Genomic DNA, 17,964 nt, shown 5'->3' with positions numbered 1-17,964 from the left:
ATTTTGTGGTCAATTAACCATTTATTTTTGGATTTTAATGTGTGCTTGGAGTTATTGTCTTGCTGGAAGATCTACTTGCGGCTAAGTTTCAGCCTCCTGGCAGAGGCAACCAAGTTTTTGGCTAAAATGTCCTGGTACTGGGTAAAGTTCATGATGCAGTTGACCTTAACAAGGGCCCCAAGACCAGTGGAAGCATCAAAGATCCACCAGCATATTTTACAGTAAGTATGGGATTATTTTCTCCAAAGCTCATGACGCACTCTTGGGAGTAAACAAGATAGTGGCCAAGCTTGCAGATGCTTACATCTGCTGCTACCAAAACAGAAAATGCAAAGTAAGTCGGTCCAAATCCCTGACATAGAGGGAACAGATCACTCAGATACGATTCCTGAGTGAGATTCCTGATTCAGTGGTTTCTTACTGTGGAATTCTCACAATGGCTTACCTAACAACATTCCGTATGACACCCCAAAACTCAACACAATGCACAAAACTGCAAGGGCTGCTGCTCTCAAAAACTTCAGGGAAGCTTGCTACTACCAGATCCTCTGTGTGTGTGTGTGTGTGTGTGTGTGTGTGTGTGTGTGTGTGTGTGTGTGTGTGTGTGTGTGTGTGTGTGTGTGTGTGTGTGTGTGTGTGTGTGCCTGTGTTTACTGTGACATTTCCTACAGCATTTTCAGTCTGTTGCCTTCTGGCTTCTTCTTCCATGTAATCCAAACCGTCTGTAATTCCTCATCACCCTTGGATTTTAGTTGCTTTACAGGAAGATGGGATTCATGATGCCATTAAAGTCCAGCTGAGTAGTTACTGCCCTCATGTGGAAACAATATGATTAGTCTTCCGTTATAATAGTCTGGTCTATGCCATGGAGGGGGCCAAAAGGTGACTTAGAATGTGGGATGAATCGGATGATACTATATGAAAGGGAGACGATACATTATGTGGATACATAATGCGATTATGAGATTCTATATATGACTTTCAGTACAAATAATAGCAGCTTTCCATTCTAGTCATTTCATTTCAGTCCACACAAGCTTGTTGAGGATTGAAACTGTGTAGAATCCTTACCATACAGTAAGTTTAGCAAGTATGCTAGTAGGCCTATTGCTGCACAGAGTCAGAGTGACATACTCTATTGTAGGCCTACACTATATCAACAATGACATTCATCATGGATTTATTTCAGTTCATTTTAATAATCATTTAGGCCTACATTACTAAGCAGTGCACAAAAAAAGTATTAATAAAAATGAATCAATATTCATTTAAATCAAACATAGATGCCTATGTTGTGTTTTTGCATTGCGGCCGACGCTCCTTTGTCTTCCAGTTTGTGGCAGCACTGCGCGTACACCCTTTTTGTGGGGCTCCTTAGCTAACGAAAGACAGGTGTCAACCACAGACAGGTGTGCATGCAAAGTGAGAACACAACATTGGTATCCCAATAAAAAAATGTATATATATATATTTTTTTTACTATACTGAACAAAAATATAAACGCAACATGTAGAGTGTTGGTCCCATGTTTCATGAGCTGAAATAAAAGATCCCAGAAATGTTCCATACGCACAAAAACGTATTTCTCTCCAATTTTGTGCCAAAATGTGTTTACATTTACATTTACGTCATTTAGCAGACGCTCTTATCCAGAGCGACTTACAGTTAGTGAGTGCATACATTTTCATACTGGCCCCCCGTGGGAAACAAACCCACAACCCTGGCATGGCAAGCGCCATGCTCTACCAACTGAGCTACAGGGGACTTCCAATGTTGTGGCAAAATGGCTGAAGGACAACAAAGTCAAGGTATTGGAGTGGCCATCACAAAGCCCTGACCTCAATCCTATAGAAAATGTGTGGGCAGAACTGAAAAAGCATGTGCGAGCAAGGAGGCCTACAAACCTGACTCAGTTACACCAGCTCTGTCAGGAGGAATGGGCCAAAATTCACCCAACTTATTGTGGGAAGCTTGTGGAAGGCTACCCGAAACGTTTGACCCAAGTTAAACAATTTAAAGGCAATGCTACCAAATACTAATTGAGTGTACATAAACTTCTGACCCACTGGGAATGTGATGAAATAAATAAAAGCTGAAATAAATCATTCTCTCTACTATTATTCTGACATTTCACATTCTTAAAATAAAGTGGTGATCCTAACTGACCTAAGACAGGGAATTTTTACTAGGATTAAATGTCAGGAATTTAAAGTTTAAATGTATTTGTTTACATCCCTGTTAGTGAGCATTTCTCCTTTGCCAAAATAATCCATCCACCTGACAGGTGTGGTAAATCTAGAAGCTGATTAAACAGCATGATCATTACACAGGTGCACCTTGTGCTGGGGACAAAAGGCCACTCTAAAATGTGCAGTTTTGTCACACAACACAATGCCACAGATGTCTCAAGTTTTGAGGGAGCGTGCAATTGGCATGCTGACTGCAGGAATGTCCACCTGAGCAGTTACCAGATAATTTAATGTTCATTTCTCTACCATAAGCCGCCGCCAATGTCATTTTAGAGAGGTTGGCAGTATGTCCAACCGGCCTCACAAACACAGACCACGAGTAACCACGCCAGCCCAGGACCTCCACATCCGGCTTCTTCACCTGCGGCATCGTCTGAGACCAGCCACCCGGACAGCTGATGAACCTGAGGAGTATTTATGTCTGTAATAAAGCCCTTTTGTGGGGTAAAACTCATTCTGATTTGCTGGGCATGACTCCCCAGTGGATGGGCCTTCCCAGGCCCACCCATGGCTGCACCCCTGCCCAGTCATGTGAAATTCATAGCTTAGGGCCTAATGAATTTATTTCAATTGACTGATTTCCTTATATGAACTGTAACTCAGTAAAATCGTTTAAATTGTTGCATGTTGAGTTTATATTTTTGTTCAGTATGCATTGGCATCCATGTTTGAGTTTGATTTAGGTAGAAGATTTTAGGCCTAATACATTCTTCTTGTGCACTGTTTGGAACTGTCCACCGATTATGGATAGCCCCCCAGGGCTAGGGCCTAGGCTACCTTCTGACATGGGAAAGTGTGCTGAACAGGTAGGCCTAGCCAGTAATTTCAGCGTGATTTATCTCTCGAACGGCGACGAGGTCTAAAGTTTGGGTAAGGGATAGCTTCAGGACCGCAACTAAGGGATTCTGTTGGGCATTACATTAATTTGGCCTGATACAGATCATTAAAATGTCCAAACATAATCCCATAGTTGTGGTGGTCCTGATGCTAGGCAATGGGCATATGGACTAAAAGTTACATAAAACATGTCTTAGGCCTACACACCTAGAAAAAAGGGTTCCAAAAGGGTTCTTCGGTGGTCCCCATAGGAGAACCCTTTTTGGTTCCAGGTAGAACCCTTTTGGGGTCCATGTAGAAACCTCTGTAGAAAGTGTTCTAATTGGGCTCTACCTGCAACCAAAAAGGGTTATTCAAAGGGTTCTCCTATGGGGACAGCCGAATAACCTTTTAAGGTTCTATATATCACCTTTTTGTTCTAAGAGTGTAGCTACACCAAACGTTCTGTAAGATTTGTAACCTTCTTCAGACTCTTCAGTCATCTCTCTTTCATGGCTCCATAGCCCTAGGCCAAGGCTAGACTACTCTGAATTTAGTGTTCTGTCTTCTGTTCTTTAATTTCTTTAAAACTAGGACGTTTTTAAAAGCAGCTCTGGGGCCACGCGGCCACATTCAATCAAACGTGTTAGTTAACCACAGGGCACGTGAGTTACCGCGGCTGCCGCGTGAGCCCGCATAGACCCACTGTATTTTATTTTCACGAGAAACACCACTGCACCAAACTCATTCAAGAAAAATAAATAGAAAATAAAACAGCCTAAGCCGCAATTCTCAGGTGGCAGGTCTGTTTTAGTGCTCTGCGGACTAAGTAAATGCCTTGAATGCAGTTGTGACAACGATTTCCAGAACCAGAGGTGATCCAAGAACTTCACCTCATCTCACAGCAGCAACGAGTCATCTGCAGATGTGCTTATAAACAATGCCACATATCAGTGACTTATGAAGAGCATGTACAGAGCTGTTAATGATGAACATACATGTTGCATCTTTACTACACGCAAGTAGGTAGGCTACAACTCTCTGACGTCCGAGAATGATGATAGTCTCACACACACCACACGCACGCATACTCTTGTTTATTTTTCTTATCAAACTTTTTTGATAAGTTTGAATAACGGCATCTGTTTGAACAATGACATATGGGGAGATTGCATTGGAGAGATATACTTTATTGTAGTGAGTACAGCACATTTCGAAATAAAGAAGAAAACAAACATGATTTCGCAGATCAGTGATAGGCTACTGTGGTGTATTGTCTTGTAATTTTCTTAAACAAAAAGCTCCCCTTGGTGGGAGGAGTTAGGTACAACAGCTGGCTTCCTTTACATACTTTTTTCGCGGCAGAGACTGACACAGATCCTGATGCAAAAAAATAGAGGACGAATGAACATCAGCAACAAACCTGTTCTCGCCTCTCTTTAACACAGGAATTGTATAGAATTTGCTTCAAAACACGTTTAGCTAACGACCAGAGAAGATATCTACATTGCTGGAAAATGTTCAGGGACTTTGCTTTTTCCAAGGATTCCACTTTTTCCGTATTTGGGAAAACTACCTACAGATGTTGAACGATTTCCTAGAAAGGTGCAAAGGTATGATGGAAACCCCGTCTGCCCTTGCTCTCCTACAGTAGGCTACCTTTATCCATACATCTATGTTATTACATTATAATGCAATAACCATAATACACATTTTTAATTATAGATTCTTAATCAGTCCTGATGTTTGCTATGGATGTCATGCATGTTATGGACTGCCTGAATGACTTTAATCACTGAAGTTGAAGAGGGAGAGAGAAGTAGATTTATCCCTTTTTTTCCTCTGGAGGCACAGGTCGCTAGTGGACCACAGAGACCAAAGTGATCAACATGTCTATTTGGGTGATCATACCCATCAGCCTACCTGTCTTCACCATCACTGGAATATGGGTTGTGTAAGTATAGTCTAACTAAGAAGTACAAGTAAAAGTGTTCTGTTTTTTTTCTTCGGATCGCAACAAGACAAGTATTGTATTGTGTATTCTTGAGGAACCCCAGTCAGATTTCCCTATTGTGTTGTGAGTATATATAGAGGGTAGGGTATGCTGTCCCAAGGTCTTCTAAAATGTGCATAATTGCTGATTGTACCTAATTGTCACTTTTGATCAAGTTAGATTCCTATAAGACTGAAATCTTAGTGATCTGTCTGTAAAGACAAAGAAAAAACAGACAAAGAAAAAACATGTAACAACACGCGAGACTGTTTGAAAGACTGTGTTGAAAAATTATGAACTTCATTGAGTTCAAGATGCCTTAAGTTAAATTAAGTTAAGTTAAGCTTAAAAGTAAGGTGATGGAAAGCCAACATTTCTCTCTATGACCATGGATTACTTGTAGGCTGACTGATATGCATCAAACATCTAAATTCAAGCAAATTCTGTTGGGCCTCCTTATCCCTCTATTCAGCTAGTGTCTTAATTGCAGTCCTGCCACAAAAGTGTTAATTACCCTTTACATTGAAACAACTGGCAATAAAGGCAGCCTTTATGGATGAAATGAGCTAGAAAAGCTGTTATTATGGGTTGATGTACCCTTTGGCATCTGTCTGTAAGGTTGGATTGAGGTGATCAGATGGTATCAGGTTCCTTTGGCTGTAATTCTAGAGATGGTTATTGCAAAATCTTCATTGTGGATTTAGCAGGTCTCTTGAGATGTTACAAATGTAGTTTGTGAGAAAAGGCAATGGAAAAGCCTAAGGAGATGGCCGAAAAAGGGTGAGAGGAACGGTTGAATGGGAAGTTGAGTTGGAGATTGAGTGAAAGAGTAAGTAAAGGGGTAATAAATTAAAGAAAGGGAGGTGAATAAATAGAAAGGTTGTGTACCGTCTCACGTGTTAGCGCCAGCTGTGTGTGACTGGTGTACAGACGGAGGGGATGCCTGGGCTTGCTGTGATCACTGCTGCAGTGGAATGCACTGCCAGAGGGCCAGAGCAGTACAGACCCATACCTCTTATTTAAACTTTATTTTACCAGGTTAGTGTCATTGAGACTATAAATCTATTTTACAAGAGAGACCTCCTGAACTCTTGAACATAATATTAGTTCCAGAGTAGTCTCAGAACAGTCATGAGTCAAGCACACCAGGGGCAGACTGGCCATCTGGCAAATGCAATTTTTAATCCAGTGGGCCTGTCTGCCCACAATTCTGGTCCCAGTCCGCCCCTGAAGCACACTCTGGTAGAGAGACTAACCTAGTTCTAATCTAGAGGCTCTTTCTTGAATATTCTCTTTTAATTGTACTGTACAGTAGTAACCCCAAATCTCACTTTATCTATCACATTATTGAGCAGAGCTGAAAGGCTTGATGTTATACAATAGTTTTTTTTTATCACAAAGATAGTAGTACTCTACCTGTAAGATACAGCACCAGGCCCGCTCTTCAAGCTAAACTGGAACTGATCCTCTGCAGGACTGAGCTTTTCCGCTGCAGCGCCATCCCAGCTATGGTTTGCCTGCTGAACAGTTGACGATGGACATGTATTTATGTTTGTGTTGCCATTTTTTTGATTGAAATGTAAGTTGTACTCACAATTCAGCACGTTGCTGCCATTTGTACAATGTTCTGTTGAAAAAACAGTAAAACATTCTCTCTCTCTTGATGGGGCTTAGCACCTATCAAGAAAGTGGAAGAGATTTAGATTTGTGCTGTGTATCCTCACACACAGGAGTTGTCACACCTCAGTTGTCTACTCAGAGAGCTTCTGGGATAGATAGGATTTATTATGTTTGTCTGCTACCTTATCTTGCACAGCCACCAAGCTTGGGAAGATAATGTGTTTAGACATCTCCTCTCACCTGCCTGTGTTTCTTAAGATACTAATTTGTTCACCTTGAAAAGTGCTGAGTGACTGGTTACACTCGATGGAATCCCCCCAAAAACATACAAACACACACACGAACACACACACACTTGCACAGTAGACACAAATATTTACACTGTAGGCCATAGATAAAATTGTTTTGAACAATTAAATGATCAATCGATACTTTTCAGAATGTCCTAGTTATTTTTCCCAGGGACCCAGTGTAGTATCAGGTTATACTTGTGAGGTGTGTCGCTTGGTCAGCAGTGCTCTAGTGCTCCTTGAAATGAAAGAGTGTTTTTGTTGAGGTCATTAAACTCTGGGAATTTCACAGAAGCGCTATAGACCACAACTCTCTAGCTAACTGTTGACTTCAGGTCATTGCTAATGAGAGAGAGGCTCTACAGTAAACCCCTGGATATGGCCAAGGTCCACAGGCACATTAAATCGAATGGACATTGCAACCCAGCCAAGTCAAGAATGTCACTTCTCAGATCTAGGATCAGATAACCCAAGCCCAAATCCTAACAGTAAGTATTGGAGGACAAATAATATCTGACCCTGTACCAGCAGTTAGGTGCAACTTCCATCAACTCAGAATTGGGGACTGTGTGTTGCACACTCTTAGAAAAAAAAAGGTTCCAAAAGGGTTATTCGGCTGTCACCATAGGATAACTATTTTTTGTTTCAGCTAGAACCGTTTTTGGTTTCAGATTGAACCCTTTTGGGTTCCATGGAGAACCCTCCGTGGAAAGGGTTCTTCATGGAACCCAAAAGGGTTATTCTACCTGGAACCAATGTCACGCCCTGGCTCTGGGGACTCTCGTATGTTGAGCCAGGGTGTTAGGTTCTAGTTTTGTGTTTCTATGTTGGCCAGGGTGGCTCCCAATCAGAGACGGCCGTTGCTCGTTGTCTCTGATTGGGAGCCATACTTAGGTAGCTGTAAGGCATTCGTTTGGTGTGGTTTCTTGTTCCTTTTGATTTGTGTTTGTATCGAAGGACTTCACGTTTCGTTTGTTGTTTTGTTCGCTGTGGTGTACAAGAAAATAAATATGTACGCATCTCACGCTGCGCCTTGGCCCGCTCCTTTTCAAGACGATCGTGACAGAAGAAACCACCACGACTGGGTCAAGCAGCGTGATGAGGAGAAAGGTTGGAATTGGGAGCAGTGGAGAGAGAATTGGACAAGAACCATGGAGGCCTGGTCCACGGGGGAGAGACAAGCCCAGAAAATTTTTAGGGGGGGGCTCACGCCGTGGACGACGGGGCAGCAGGAGTACGGGATAGAGTGGTTCAGAGGGTTGGCAGAGGAGGCCGCCAGGTTACGGGAGTTACTGGACACCAGGGGGAAGGAGTATGTAGAGGCACGGCGAGAGGTACTGGGGTGTGTTGCCAGTCCGGTCCGGCCCGTTCCTGATCCCCGCGTAGGGCCAGTGGCGTGTGTTCCCAGTACGGTTCGGCCTGTTCCTGCCTCTCGCACCGAGCCTGTGGTGCGCGTCGCCAGCCCGGTCCGGCCTGTTCCTGTCCCTCGCGCCAAGCCTGTGGTGCGTGTCGCCAGCCCGGTTCGGCCTGTTCCTGCTCCCCGCACCAAGCCTATGGTGCGCTTCGTCAGCCCGGTTCGGCCTGTTCCTGCTCCCCGCACCAAGCCTATGGTGCGCGTCGCCAGCCCAGTCCGGCCTGTTCCTGCTCCCCGCACCAAGCCAGTGGTGCGCTTCGTCAGCCCGGTCCGGCCTGTTCCTGCGCCCCGCACCAAGCAAGTGGTGCGCTTCATCAGCCCGGTTCGGCCCATCCCTGCTCCCCGCACCAAGCCAATGGTGCGCTTCGTCAACCCGGTTCGGCCCGTCCCTGCTCCCCGCACCAACTCAATGGTGCGCGTCGTCAGCCCGGTCCGGCCTGTTCCTGCTCCCCGCACCAAGCAAGTGGTGCGCTTCATCAGCCCGGTTCGGCCCGTCCCTGCTCCCCGCACCAAGCCAATGGTGCGCGTCGTCAGCCCGGTCCGGCCCGTCCCTGCTCCCCGCACCAAGCCTGTGGTGCGCGTCGTCAGTCCGGCACAGCCCGTGCCTGTTCCACTGGTGCCAGGTCCGGCACCGGTCAGCTGCTCCACTCCGGAGCTAGAGCATTCCGCTCCACCAGTGTTCAGTCCAGCTCCGGCCAGCAGGGCCAGACCGGATCAGGGGTGCTTTGGGGGGTTAGAGAGGGAGTGGGAGTCATGCCCGGAGCCGGATCCACCGCCGAGGCGGATTGCCCACCCGGTCCCTCCCCTGTTGTGTTTGGTTGGCGCGGCCGGAGTCCGCGCCTTTGGGGGGGGGGGGTACTGTCACGCCCTGGCTCTGGGGACTCTCGTATGTTGAGCCAGGGTGTTAGGTTCTAGTTTTGTGTTTCTATGTTGGCCAGGGTGGCTCCCAATCAGAGACGGCTGTTGCTCGTTGTCTCTGATTGGGAGCCATACTTAGGTAGCTGTAAGGCATTCGTTTGGTGTGGTTTCTTGTTCCTTTTGATTTGTGTTTGTATCGAAGGACTTCACGTTTCGTTTGTTGTTTTGTTCGCTGTGGTGTACAAGAAAATAAATATGTACGCATCTCACGCTGCGCCTTGGCCCGCTCCTTTTCAAGACGATCGTGACAACCAAAAGGGTTCTACCTGGAACCTTTTAGTTTCTAGATACTGTAGGACATTTATTTCTAAGAGTGCAGCATGAAGGCTTCCTTGTATTCCAAAGGGTGCAGAGAGGTCTCAGGTATGCAGGCTGTAAGGAGTTTCCATGAGAGATGAGGCACACCCCTTTTTTCATATGCACTTTGGATTTGTTACTGTTTATGACCACCCTCAACCCCCGCCTCTCTTTCTTCTCTCTCTCTCTCTCTCTCTCTCTCTCTCTCTCTCTCTCTCTCTCTCTCTCTCTCTCTCTCTCTCTCTCTCTCTCTCTCTCTCTCGCGCTCTCTGTCCAGTGTGACAAGACACAGTACCTTCTACTGTACTGTACCTTATGGAACCCCTAGATCGTGGGCGCTCGATTTTTCTTCACACCCATTTTCACACAAAAGCTTCCCTGTCTCTCCTGTCTGAGACTGCGATAGTAACCCTGCTTGGCAACCCCTGGCCAGGCTGTTTCCAGACCTGCTGTTTCATAGACACTTAACGCCTGCCTGTCTGTGGGTTTATGGGTCTACTAGTGCCTTATGTAACCCAGAGACATACACTATATTATGTTTAGCTTGGGCACAGCATGAGTCCTTTGTCAAAAATGGTTGTGTATTTACTGTAGGAGAGATGTCTTCAGAGAAGATCTTATTAAAATGGATTTAATCTGAGTAACTAAGTTAAGCACAACAGAAGTATGCTATCCAATTTTATGTAATGTGTGATCATTAGGATCCCAAGTTTTCCTAACCAATTATATAGGGAGTTATTACTGGTTAGGCCACATGGTCTCAGCCAATGAGTTGCATTCATTTTAGATGTATAGAAGACGGTGCCCCTCAGGTCTGACAGGATTTCTGTCAGGATTTCTGCTTTTCCCCAGAAGGTCAAACCCCCCTATATTTATTTGCTCATCTAAGTGAAGGGGAGATCAATAGGCATGACCTAAGCATTGCCACATTATCATCCCCTGCAATCAATAGATATTGAATAGAGGTTCTCAAACCGTATGGTGAAACTTTAAACGTCTCTTCATGTTCTTCTGTCAGCATGTTTTTTGTGTGATCCTCTTCTGATCTTATCAGACCATGCAGAACCCAGTGCCCCATCAGTGTCAGTGTATTATGCAATACTGTTTTGCTTACATAATGATATTGTCACGATCGTCGTAGAGAGTAGACCAAGGCGCAGCGTGATGAACGAACATATTTATTATCTTTAGTGATAATACAAAAACAACAAACAACAAACGATACGTGCAGTCCTAAGGTTAACTCAAACACGGAACAAACCAAACGGAAACAAGATCCCACAAACACTATGGGAAAACAGACTGTTTAAATATGGTTCCCAATCAGAGACAACCAGCCACAGCTGACACTCGTTGCCTCTGATTGAGAACCACACTGGCCAACATAGAAATACAATACTAGAACACGACATAGAAACACAAACCCATAGAAACTACACACCCTGGCTCAAAATATAGAGTCCCCAGAGCCAGGGTGTGACAGTACCCCCCCCCCCAAAGGCGCGGACTGCGACCGCGCCTCAACAAAACCCAAACAGGGGAGGGCTGGGTGGGCATTCCTCCTCGGAGGCGGTTCCGGCTCCGGGCTTGCCCACCACCCTCCAATAATCCCCCCGTAACGCCCCTGGTCCGGTCTGGCCCCGCTGGCTGGAGCTGGACTGGACATCGAAGGAGCGGATTGCTTAAGCTCCGGTGTGGAGCAGCTGACCGGTACCTGATCAGGCACCGGTGACCCAGGCACGGGTTGTGCCGGACTGACGACGCGCACCCCTGGCTTGGTGCGTAGAGCAGCAACGGGCCGGACCGGGCTGACGATGCGCACCCCTAGCTTGGTGCGTGGAGCAGGAACGGGCCGGACCGGGCTGACGATGCGCACCCCTGGCTTGGTGCGTGGAGCAGGAATGGGCCGGACCGGGCTGACGATGCGCACCCCTGGTTTGGTGCGTGGAGCAGCAACGGACCGGACCGGGCTGACGATACGCACCCCTGGCTTGGTGCGTGGAGCAGGAACGGGCCTTACCAGGCTGACGACTCGCACCCCTGGCTTGGTGCGAGTGGCAGTAACAGGAACGGGCCGGACCGGGCTGACGATGCGCACCCCTGGCTTGGTGCGTGGAGCAGCAACGGGCCGGACCGGGCTGACGATGCGCACCCCTGGCTTGGTGCGTGGAGCAGGAACGGGCCGGACCGGGCTGACGATGCGCACCCCTGGCTTGGTGCGTGGAGCAGGAACGGGCTGGACCGGGCTGACGATGCGCACCCCTAGCTTGGTGCGTGGAGCAGGAACGGGCCGGACCGGGCTGACGATGCGCACCCCTGGCTTGGTGCGTGGAGCAGGAATGGGCCGGACCGGGCTGACGATGCGCACCCCTGGTTTGGTGCGTGGAGCAGCAACGGACCGGACCGGGCTGACGATACGCACCCCTGGCTTGGTGCGTGGAGCAGGAACGGGCCTTACCAGGCTGACGACTCGCACCCCTGGCTTGGTGCGAGTGGCAGTAACAGGAACGGGCCGGACCGGGCTGACGATGCGCACCCCTGGCTTGGTGCGTGGAGCAGGAACGGGCCGGACCGGGCTGACGATGCGCACCCCTGGCTTGGTGCGTGGAGCAGGAACGGGCTGGACCGGGCTGACGACTCGCACCCCTGGCTTGGTGCGAGTGGCAGGAACAGGCCGGGCCGGGCTGGCGACGCGCACCGTAGCTTTGGTGCGAGTGGCAGGAACAGGCCGGGCCGGGCTGGCGACGCGCACCGTAGCCTTGGTGCGAGTGGCAGGAACAGGCCGGGCCGGGCTGGCGACGCGCACCGTAGACTTGGTGCGAGTGGCAGGAACAGGCCGGGCCAGGCTGGCGACGCGCACCGTAGGCTTGGTGCGAGGGGCAGGAACAGGCCGGGCCGGGCTGGCGACGCGCACCGTAGCTTTGGTGCGAGTGGCAGGAACAGGCCGGGCCGGGCTGGCGACGCGCACCGTAGGCTTGGTGCGAGGAGCAGGAACAGGCCGGGCTGGGCTGGCGATGCGCACCGTAGGCTTGGTGCGAGGGGCAGGAACAGGCCGGGCCGGGCTGGCGACGCGCACCGTAGGCTTGGTGCGAGTGGCAGGAACAGGCCGGGCCGGGCTGGCGACGCGCACCGTAGGCTTGGTGCGAGGAGCAGGAACAGGCTGGGCCGGGCTGGCGACGCGCACCGTAGGCTTGGTGCGAGTGGCAGGAACAGGCCGGGCCGGGCTGGCGACGCGCACCGTAGACTTGGTGCGAGTGGCAGGAACAGGCCGGGCCGGGCTGGCGACGCGCACCGTAGGCTTGGTGCGAGGGGCAGGAACAGGCCGGGCCGGGCTGGCGACGCGCACCGTAGGCTTGGTGCGAGTGGCAGGAACAGGCCGGGCCGGGCTGGCGACGCGCACCGTAGGCTTGGTGCGAGTGGCAGGAACAGGCCGGGCCGGGCTGGCGACGCGCACCGTAGGCTTGGTGCGAGGAGCAGGAACAGGCCGGGCTGGGCTGGCGATGCGCACCGTAGGCTTGGTGCGAGGGGCAGGAACAGGCCGGGCCGGGCTGGCGACGCGCACCGTAGGCTTGGTGCGAGTGGCAGGAACAGGCCGGGCCGGGCTGGCGACGCGCACCGTAGGCTTGGTGCGAGGAGCAGGAACAGGCCGGGCCGGGCTGGCGACGCGCACCGTAGGCTTGGTGCGAGTGGCAGGAACAGGCCGGGCCGGGCTGGCGACGCGCACCGTAGACTTGGTGCGAGTGGCAGGAACAGGCCGGGCCAGGCTGGCGACACGCACCGTAGGCTTGGTGCGAGGGGCAGGAACAGGCCGGGCCGGGCTGGCGACGCGCACCGTAGGCTTGGTGCGAGTGGCAGGAACAGGCCGGGCCGGGCTGGCGACGCGCACCGTAGGCTTGGTGCGAGTGGCAGGAACAGGCCGGGCCGGGCTGGCGACGCGCACCGTAGGCTTGGTGCGAGGAGCAGGAACAGGCCGGGCCGGGCTGGCGATGCGCACCGTAGGCTTGGTGCGAGGGGCAGGAACAGGCCGGGCCGGGCTGGCGACGCGCACCGTAGGCTTGGTGCGAGTGGCAGGAACAGGCCGGGCCGGGCTGGCGACGCGCACCGTAGGCTTGGTGCGAGGAGCAGGAACAGGCCGGGCTGGGCTGGCGACGCGCACCGTAGGCTTGGTGCGAGGGGCAGGAACAGGCCGGGCTGGGCTGGCGACGCGCACCGTAGGCTTGGTGCGAGGGGCAGGAACAGGCCGGGCCGGGCTGGCGACGCACACCGTAGGCTTGGTGCGAGGAGCAGGAACAGGCCGGGCCGGGCTGGCGACGCGCACCATCCACTTAGTGCGGGGAGCAGGAACGGGCCGGACCGGACTGGTGACGCACACCACTTGCTTTGTGTGAGGAGCGGGACTGGGTTTCGTCATAACCCTCCGCTCCCTCAGCTGCCTACCGAGTTCCTCTCGCCGTGCCTCAATTCTCACCTTCTCCCTTATCGCCTCCAATAGCTCCACCCTCTGCACCACTAACTCCTGCTCCCTCTGCGCCAATAGCCCCCTTATCCTGGTGGCCTCCTTACCTAACCTCCTACTACGCCCTGTAGCTGCCTCCTGCTGCCCCGTCGCCCATGCCGTATGCCCCCCCTCTAAAAAATTTTTGGGGTTGCCTCTCGTCCGTCCGACGACGACACTGTTGACGCCGTTGCTCCTCTCTCCGTCGCGCCTCTACCGTCTCACTCCATGGACGGCGGTCCATCCCGGCCTGGATTTCCTCCCAGGTCCAGGACCCCTGCCCGTCCAATATTTGCTCCCACGTCCAGGCTGCCTGCTCCTGGACACGCTGCTTGGTCCTGGTATGGTGGGATCTTCTGTCACGATCGTCGTAGAGAGTAGACCAAGACGCAGCGTGATGAACGAACATATTTATTATCTTTAGTGATAATACAAAAACAACAAACAACAAACGATACGTGCAGTCCTAAGGTTAACTCAAACACGGAACAAACCAAACGGAAACAAGATCCCACAAACACTATGGGAAAACAGACTGTTTAAATATGGTTCCCAATCAGAGACAACCAGCCACAGCTGACACTCGTTGCCTCTGATTGAGAACCACACTGGCCAACATAGAAAAACAGTACTAGAACACGACATAGAAACACAAACCCATAGAAACTACACACCCTGGCTCAAAATATAGAGTCCCCAGAGCCAGGGTGTGACAGATATCTAGTGAGTGTGCACATGAACACCTCGTGATCTGATCCTGATATTTAGTGGTTGAAACCCAATGTTCTCTCTTTAGTAGCCTATTTTCAACCGTCAGATAAGAGACTGCTGCCCTGAGAGCTGAACTCTCTGGAGTCGTGGTCATGTTGTGTTTGGAGTCGGTTAGCGGTTGACAGATAGCCTTCAGAGAAAGAGGTACGCATAGTGCAGACCCAGTTTGCTACAGTCAAAGGATGTCCACATGACACGTACAAGAGACCACTGGCTATGGAGGTGACTGTACACTAATTCATGAGGACATCTTTTGACTGCAGCAAACTGGGTCTGGAAACTTGAAACTATGACCCTTATTAATATGTTAAGTGACAAAGGCATCGGAACCACCAACTGATGAGTCAGCAGAACCATTGTGTGGTTCATAACGTTGGGATGTAGCTATTGCATGATCTGTATAGACTATTGCGCTTGTAAAGGGGACACAATCCCATTATATTGTAGGCTAGCAGAAACAAAGATTAAAATCTGGTGATGTATTAAGGATAGTGCAATACACCCCTATAATTTTCCCCAGCTAGTGTATTTTACTCTCTCTGAGCACTCTTAGCTTGTATCTTGTCGTTCTATTGACTATGTAACACTTTGATCAAAACTCTCTATTTTGTTTTCAGATATGCCATGGCCCTCTACAACCAGCATGTATGCCCCGTAGATAACTGGTACAGTACTTTATAATCAATTCTCTAACGTTAATGTTGACTCACCCATAATCACTGTGTCATTATCTATAACGGAATTAACTCACCACATGTCATTATCCATAACAAAGAGAACTGGTACTCTTTCAGTTTATGTCCATTTTTTGGGATCAGAGATAGAGTATCCCAGTGGGCACACCATGTCATTTCAACGTGGAGAATTGGGGAATATTTGGTTGAGACGTTGATCAATGAGATTAAAATCTATTCACCCACTCAAAGAGACAGCTAAAAGTCAGTGGAATTTCCAGTGTGTTATCGCTATGCTTTCAACCATCTAAAAGCACAACCAAATTTCAATAAATAAATAAAAATCTGATTTTTGGTTTAGTTGTCACCCAAATGTCTATCTCTGCGCTTTCAACCATTTAAAAGCACAGCAAAGTTCAAATGGGAATACATTGTCAGATATTTTGTTTATTTGGTTGAATTGGAGACGTGAATCCAACATATCATTTGTTAACTTGTCGACAAGTTAATAGGCTATTTATTGTATTTCAAAAGTGATATTGAATTGTGTTTGGTTGTCAACGCAAACAAATATCAACATTTGAAGGAGATGTATCTTCTGCTTGGATAGTTCCACTGTGCCACTGACTTAGTCTGGCTTTAATTCCAGTTTGTCTAAAAATGTATAATTGATATGTTGGATTCACGTCTCCATTTCAACCAAACATCTAAGTTAAAGAATAGGACTAAATCAAATACAACTTGAAATGCACTTTAAATAAAGTTTGATTTGAATTAGTCCTATTCTTTAACTTGTATTATTTTTGGTTGAGATGGAGACGTGAATACAACATATCAATTATTAATTTGTAGACAAACTGGAATTAAAGCCAGACTCAGTGGCACAGATGGAATTATCCAAGCAGAAGATCCTCCTTCAAATGTTGATATTTGGTTGTGTTGACAACCAAACAGAATTCAATATCACTAAATATCATTACATTTGAAATCAACCAGAGCTTTAAACCCTAGGCCTATGTATTGTCTATTTCCTGGGTTGAATTGAAACAATAGTTGTTGATGACTTTGCAAATGCTATATAGGCCTAAATAGCATAATTTATATGATATGTGATAAAGTATGGTCACATTTCATTTGTTCTGCTAAACCTATCTTTTGTAATCAACAGTGAATCTATTTACTTTTTAAGTGGAGATCTCTCAACAATCAATCTCACGATAGCACAATGGTAATATTCAGTGACAAATATCATACAGTAGCTAAGCAGTGCTTGGTTAAAACCCTGGATGGGAGACCAAAACGTAGCTGTAGATAGATCAATTATCCAGTAGGATGTGCTGCACAGCCTATTTAAATTTTTTCTAATAGTGGAAATGACGTTGAAGATCTGACATTTCTTTTAGGTTTGTCTATGTTGAAATTTGGTTACCATTATGACATAATCCTGTGGTTGAAATTTCACCCTCAAAACAACAGTTGATGACTTTCTTTCAAATTCAATGTATTTCCAAGTAGATTCTAAGTCACAATACGTTGACAAATTACTTTGAAACAATGTTGATTCAAACAGTTTGTGCCCAGTGAGATAACGGTTGCCCGAACCTTCACTGTTGTGTAATCACTGATTTGGTTTGTTATTGAAAATTGATTAATTTCTAAAGGTGATAACCCCAGAAAATGTATTATTGTTATCCTCGTAGGCTCGTAGGGGATGATGTTACGGCATAGTGTGTATCTACGTGGATAAACATCACACTAGGTACTTGTGAAACTGAAATGAGGGGGATTCAGTATTCCAATGTCAGCCGGTCCTAAACACACCATGAATCAAATCAAAATCAAATTGTATTCCTCAAATGCGCCGAATACAACGGGTGTAGACTTTACCTTGAAATGCTAGTTTACGAGCCCTTCCCAACGATGCAGAGTTAAAAATGAATAATTCAATAAAAATAAAAATAGTAACATGAGGAATAAAATACAAAAGAATGGCAGTATATACAGGGATGCAGGGGTATGAGATATTTGAGGTAGATATGTACATGAAGGCAGGGTAAAGTGACTAGACATATAGATAGATAATAATAAGAGTAAACTAAAAAACAGAGTAGCAGTATATGATGAGTGTAAAAGTGTGTGCGTGCGTGTGTAGGTCTGTTTGGGTTTTGTTGGTATGCGTGTGTGTGTTATATGTGTGCATATGTAGTGAATGTGTGTGGGTTTGTGTGAGAGTGTCAGTGTAGTATGTGTGAGTGAGTGTGTATATAGTGTGTAAATAATCTTGTGAGTGTGCATAGAGTCAGTGAGAGATAAGGTCAGTGGAGATAGTCCGGGTAACCATTTAATTAACTATTTAGCAGTCTTATGGCTATTTAGCAGTCTTATGGCTTGGGGGTAGAAGCTATCTCAGAGAGAGAGCCGTCTTGG

At 48.1% G+C, this 17,964-nt stretch overlaps 1 protein-coding gene across 3 annotated transcripts in view; it reads left to right on the top strand.

The window, feature by feature from the left end:
- The first annotated feature begins 4,423 nt into the window (after positions 1 to 4,423).
- Positions 4,424 to 17,964, top strand: part of LOC311128581 (transmembrane protein 150A-like) — a 34,482-nt gene continuing 20,941 nt past the window's right edge. Inside the window, exons 1-3 of one of the 3 annotated variants that reach the window (XM_084160767.1) lie at positions 4,424 to 4,678; positions 4,914 to 5,019; positions 15,481 to 15,528. In XM_084160767.1, coding sequence (XP_084016893.1) covers positions 4,955 to 5,019; positions 15,481 to 15,528 — 113 coding nt within the window. In that variant the 5' untranslated portion in view covers positions 4,424 to 4,678; positions 4,914 to 4,954. Of the gene's footprint in view, positions 4,716 to 4,913; positions 5,020 to 15,480; positions 15,529 to 17,964 lie in introns of all 3 variants that reach the window. The other 2 variants (XM_084160769.1, XM_084160768.1) reach the window with 2 other exon arrangements.

The sequence above is a fragment of the Coregonus lavaretus genome, assembly GCF_964263955.1.
Source record: "Coregonus lavaretus genome assembly, chromosome: 1".
In the NCBI taxonomy this organism is placed as follows: Eukaryota; Metazoa; Chordata; class Actinopteri; order Salmoniformes; family Salmonidae; genus Coregonus; species Coregonus lavaretus.
Note: the sequence above shows the minus strand (reverse complement) of the source record. Positions and strands in the feature narration are given on the sequence as shown.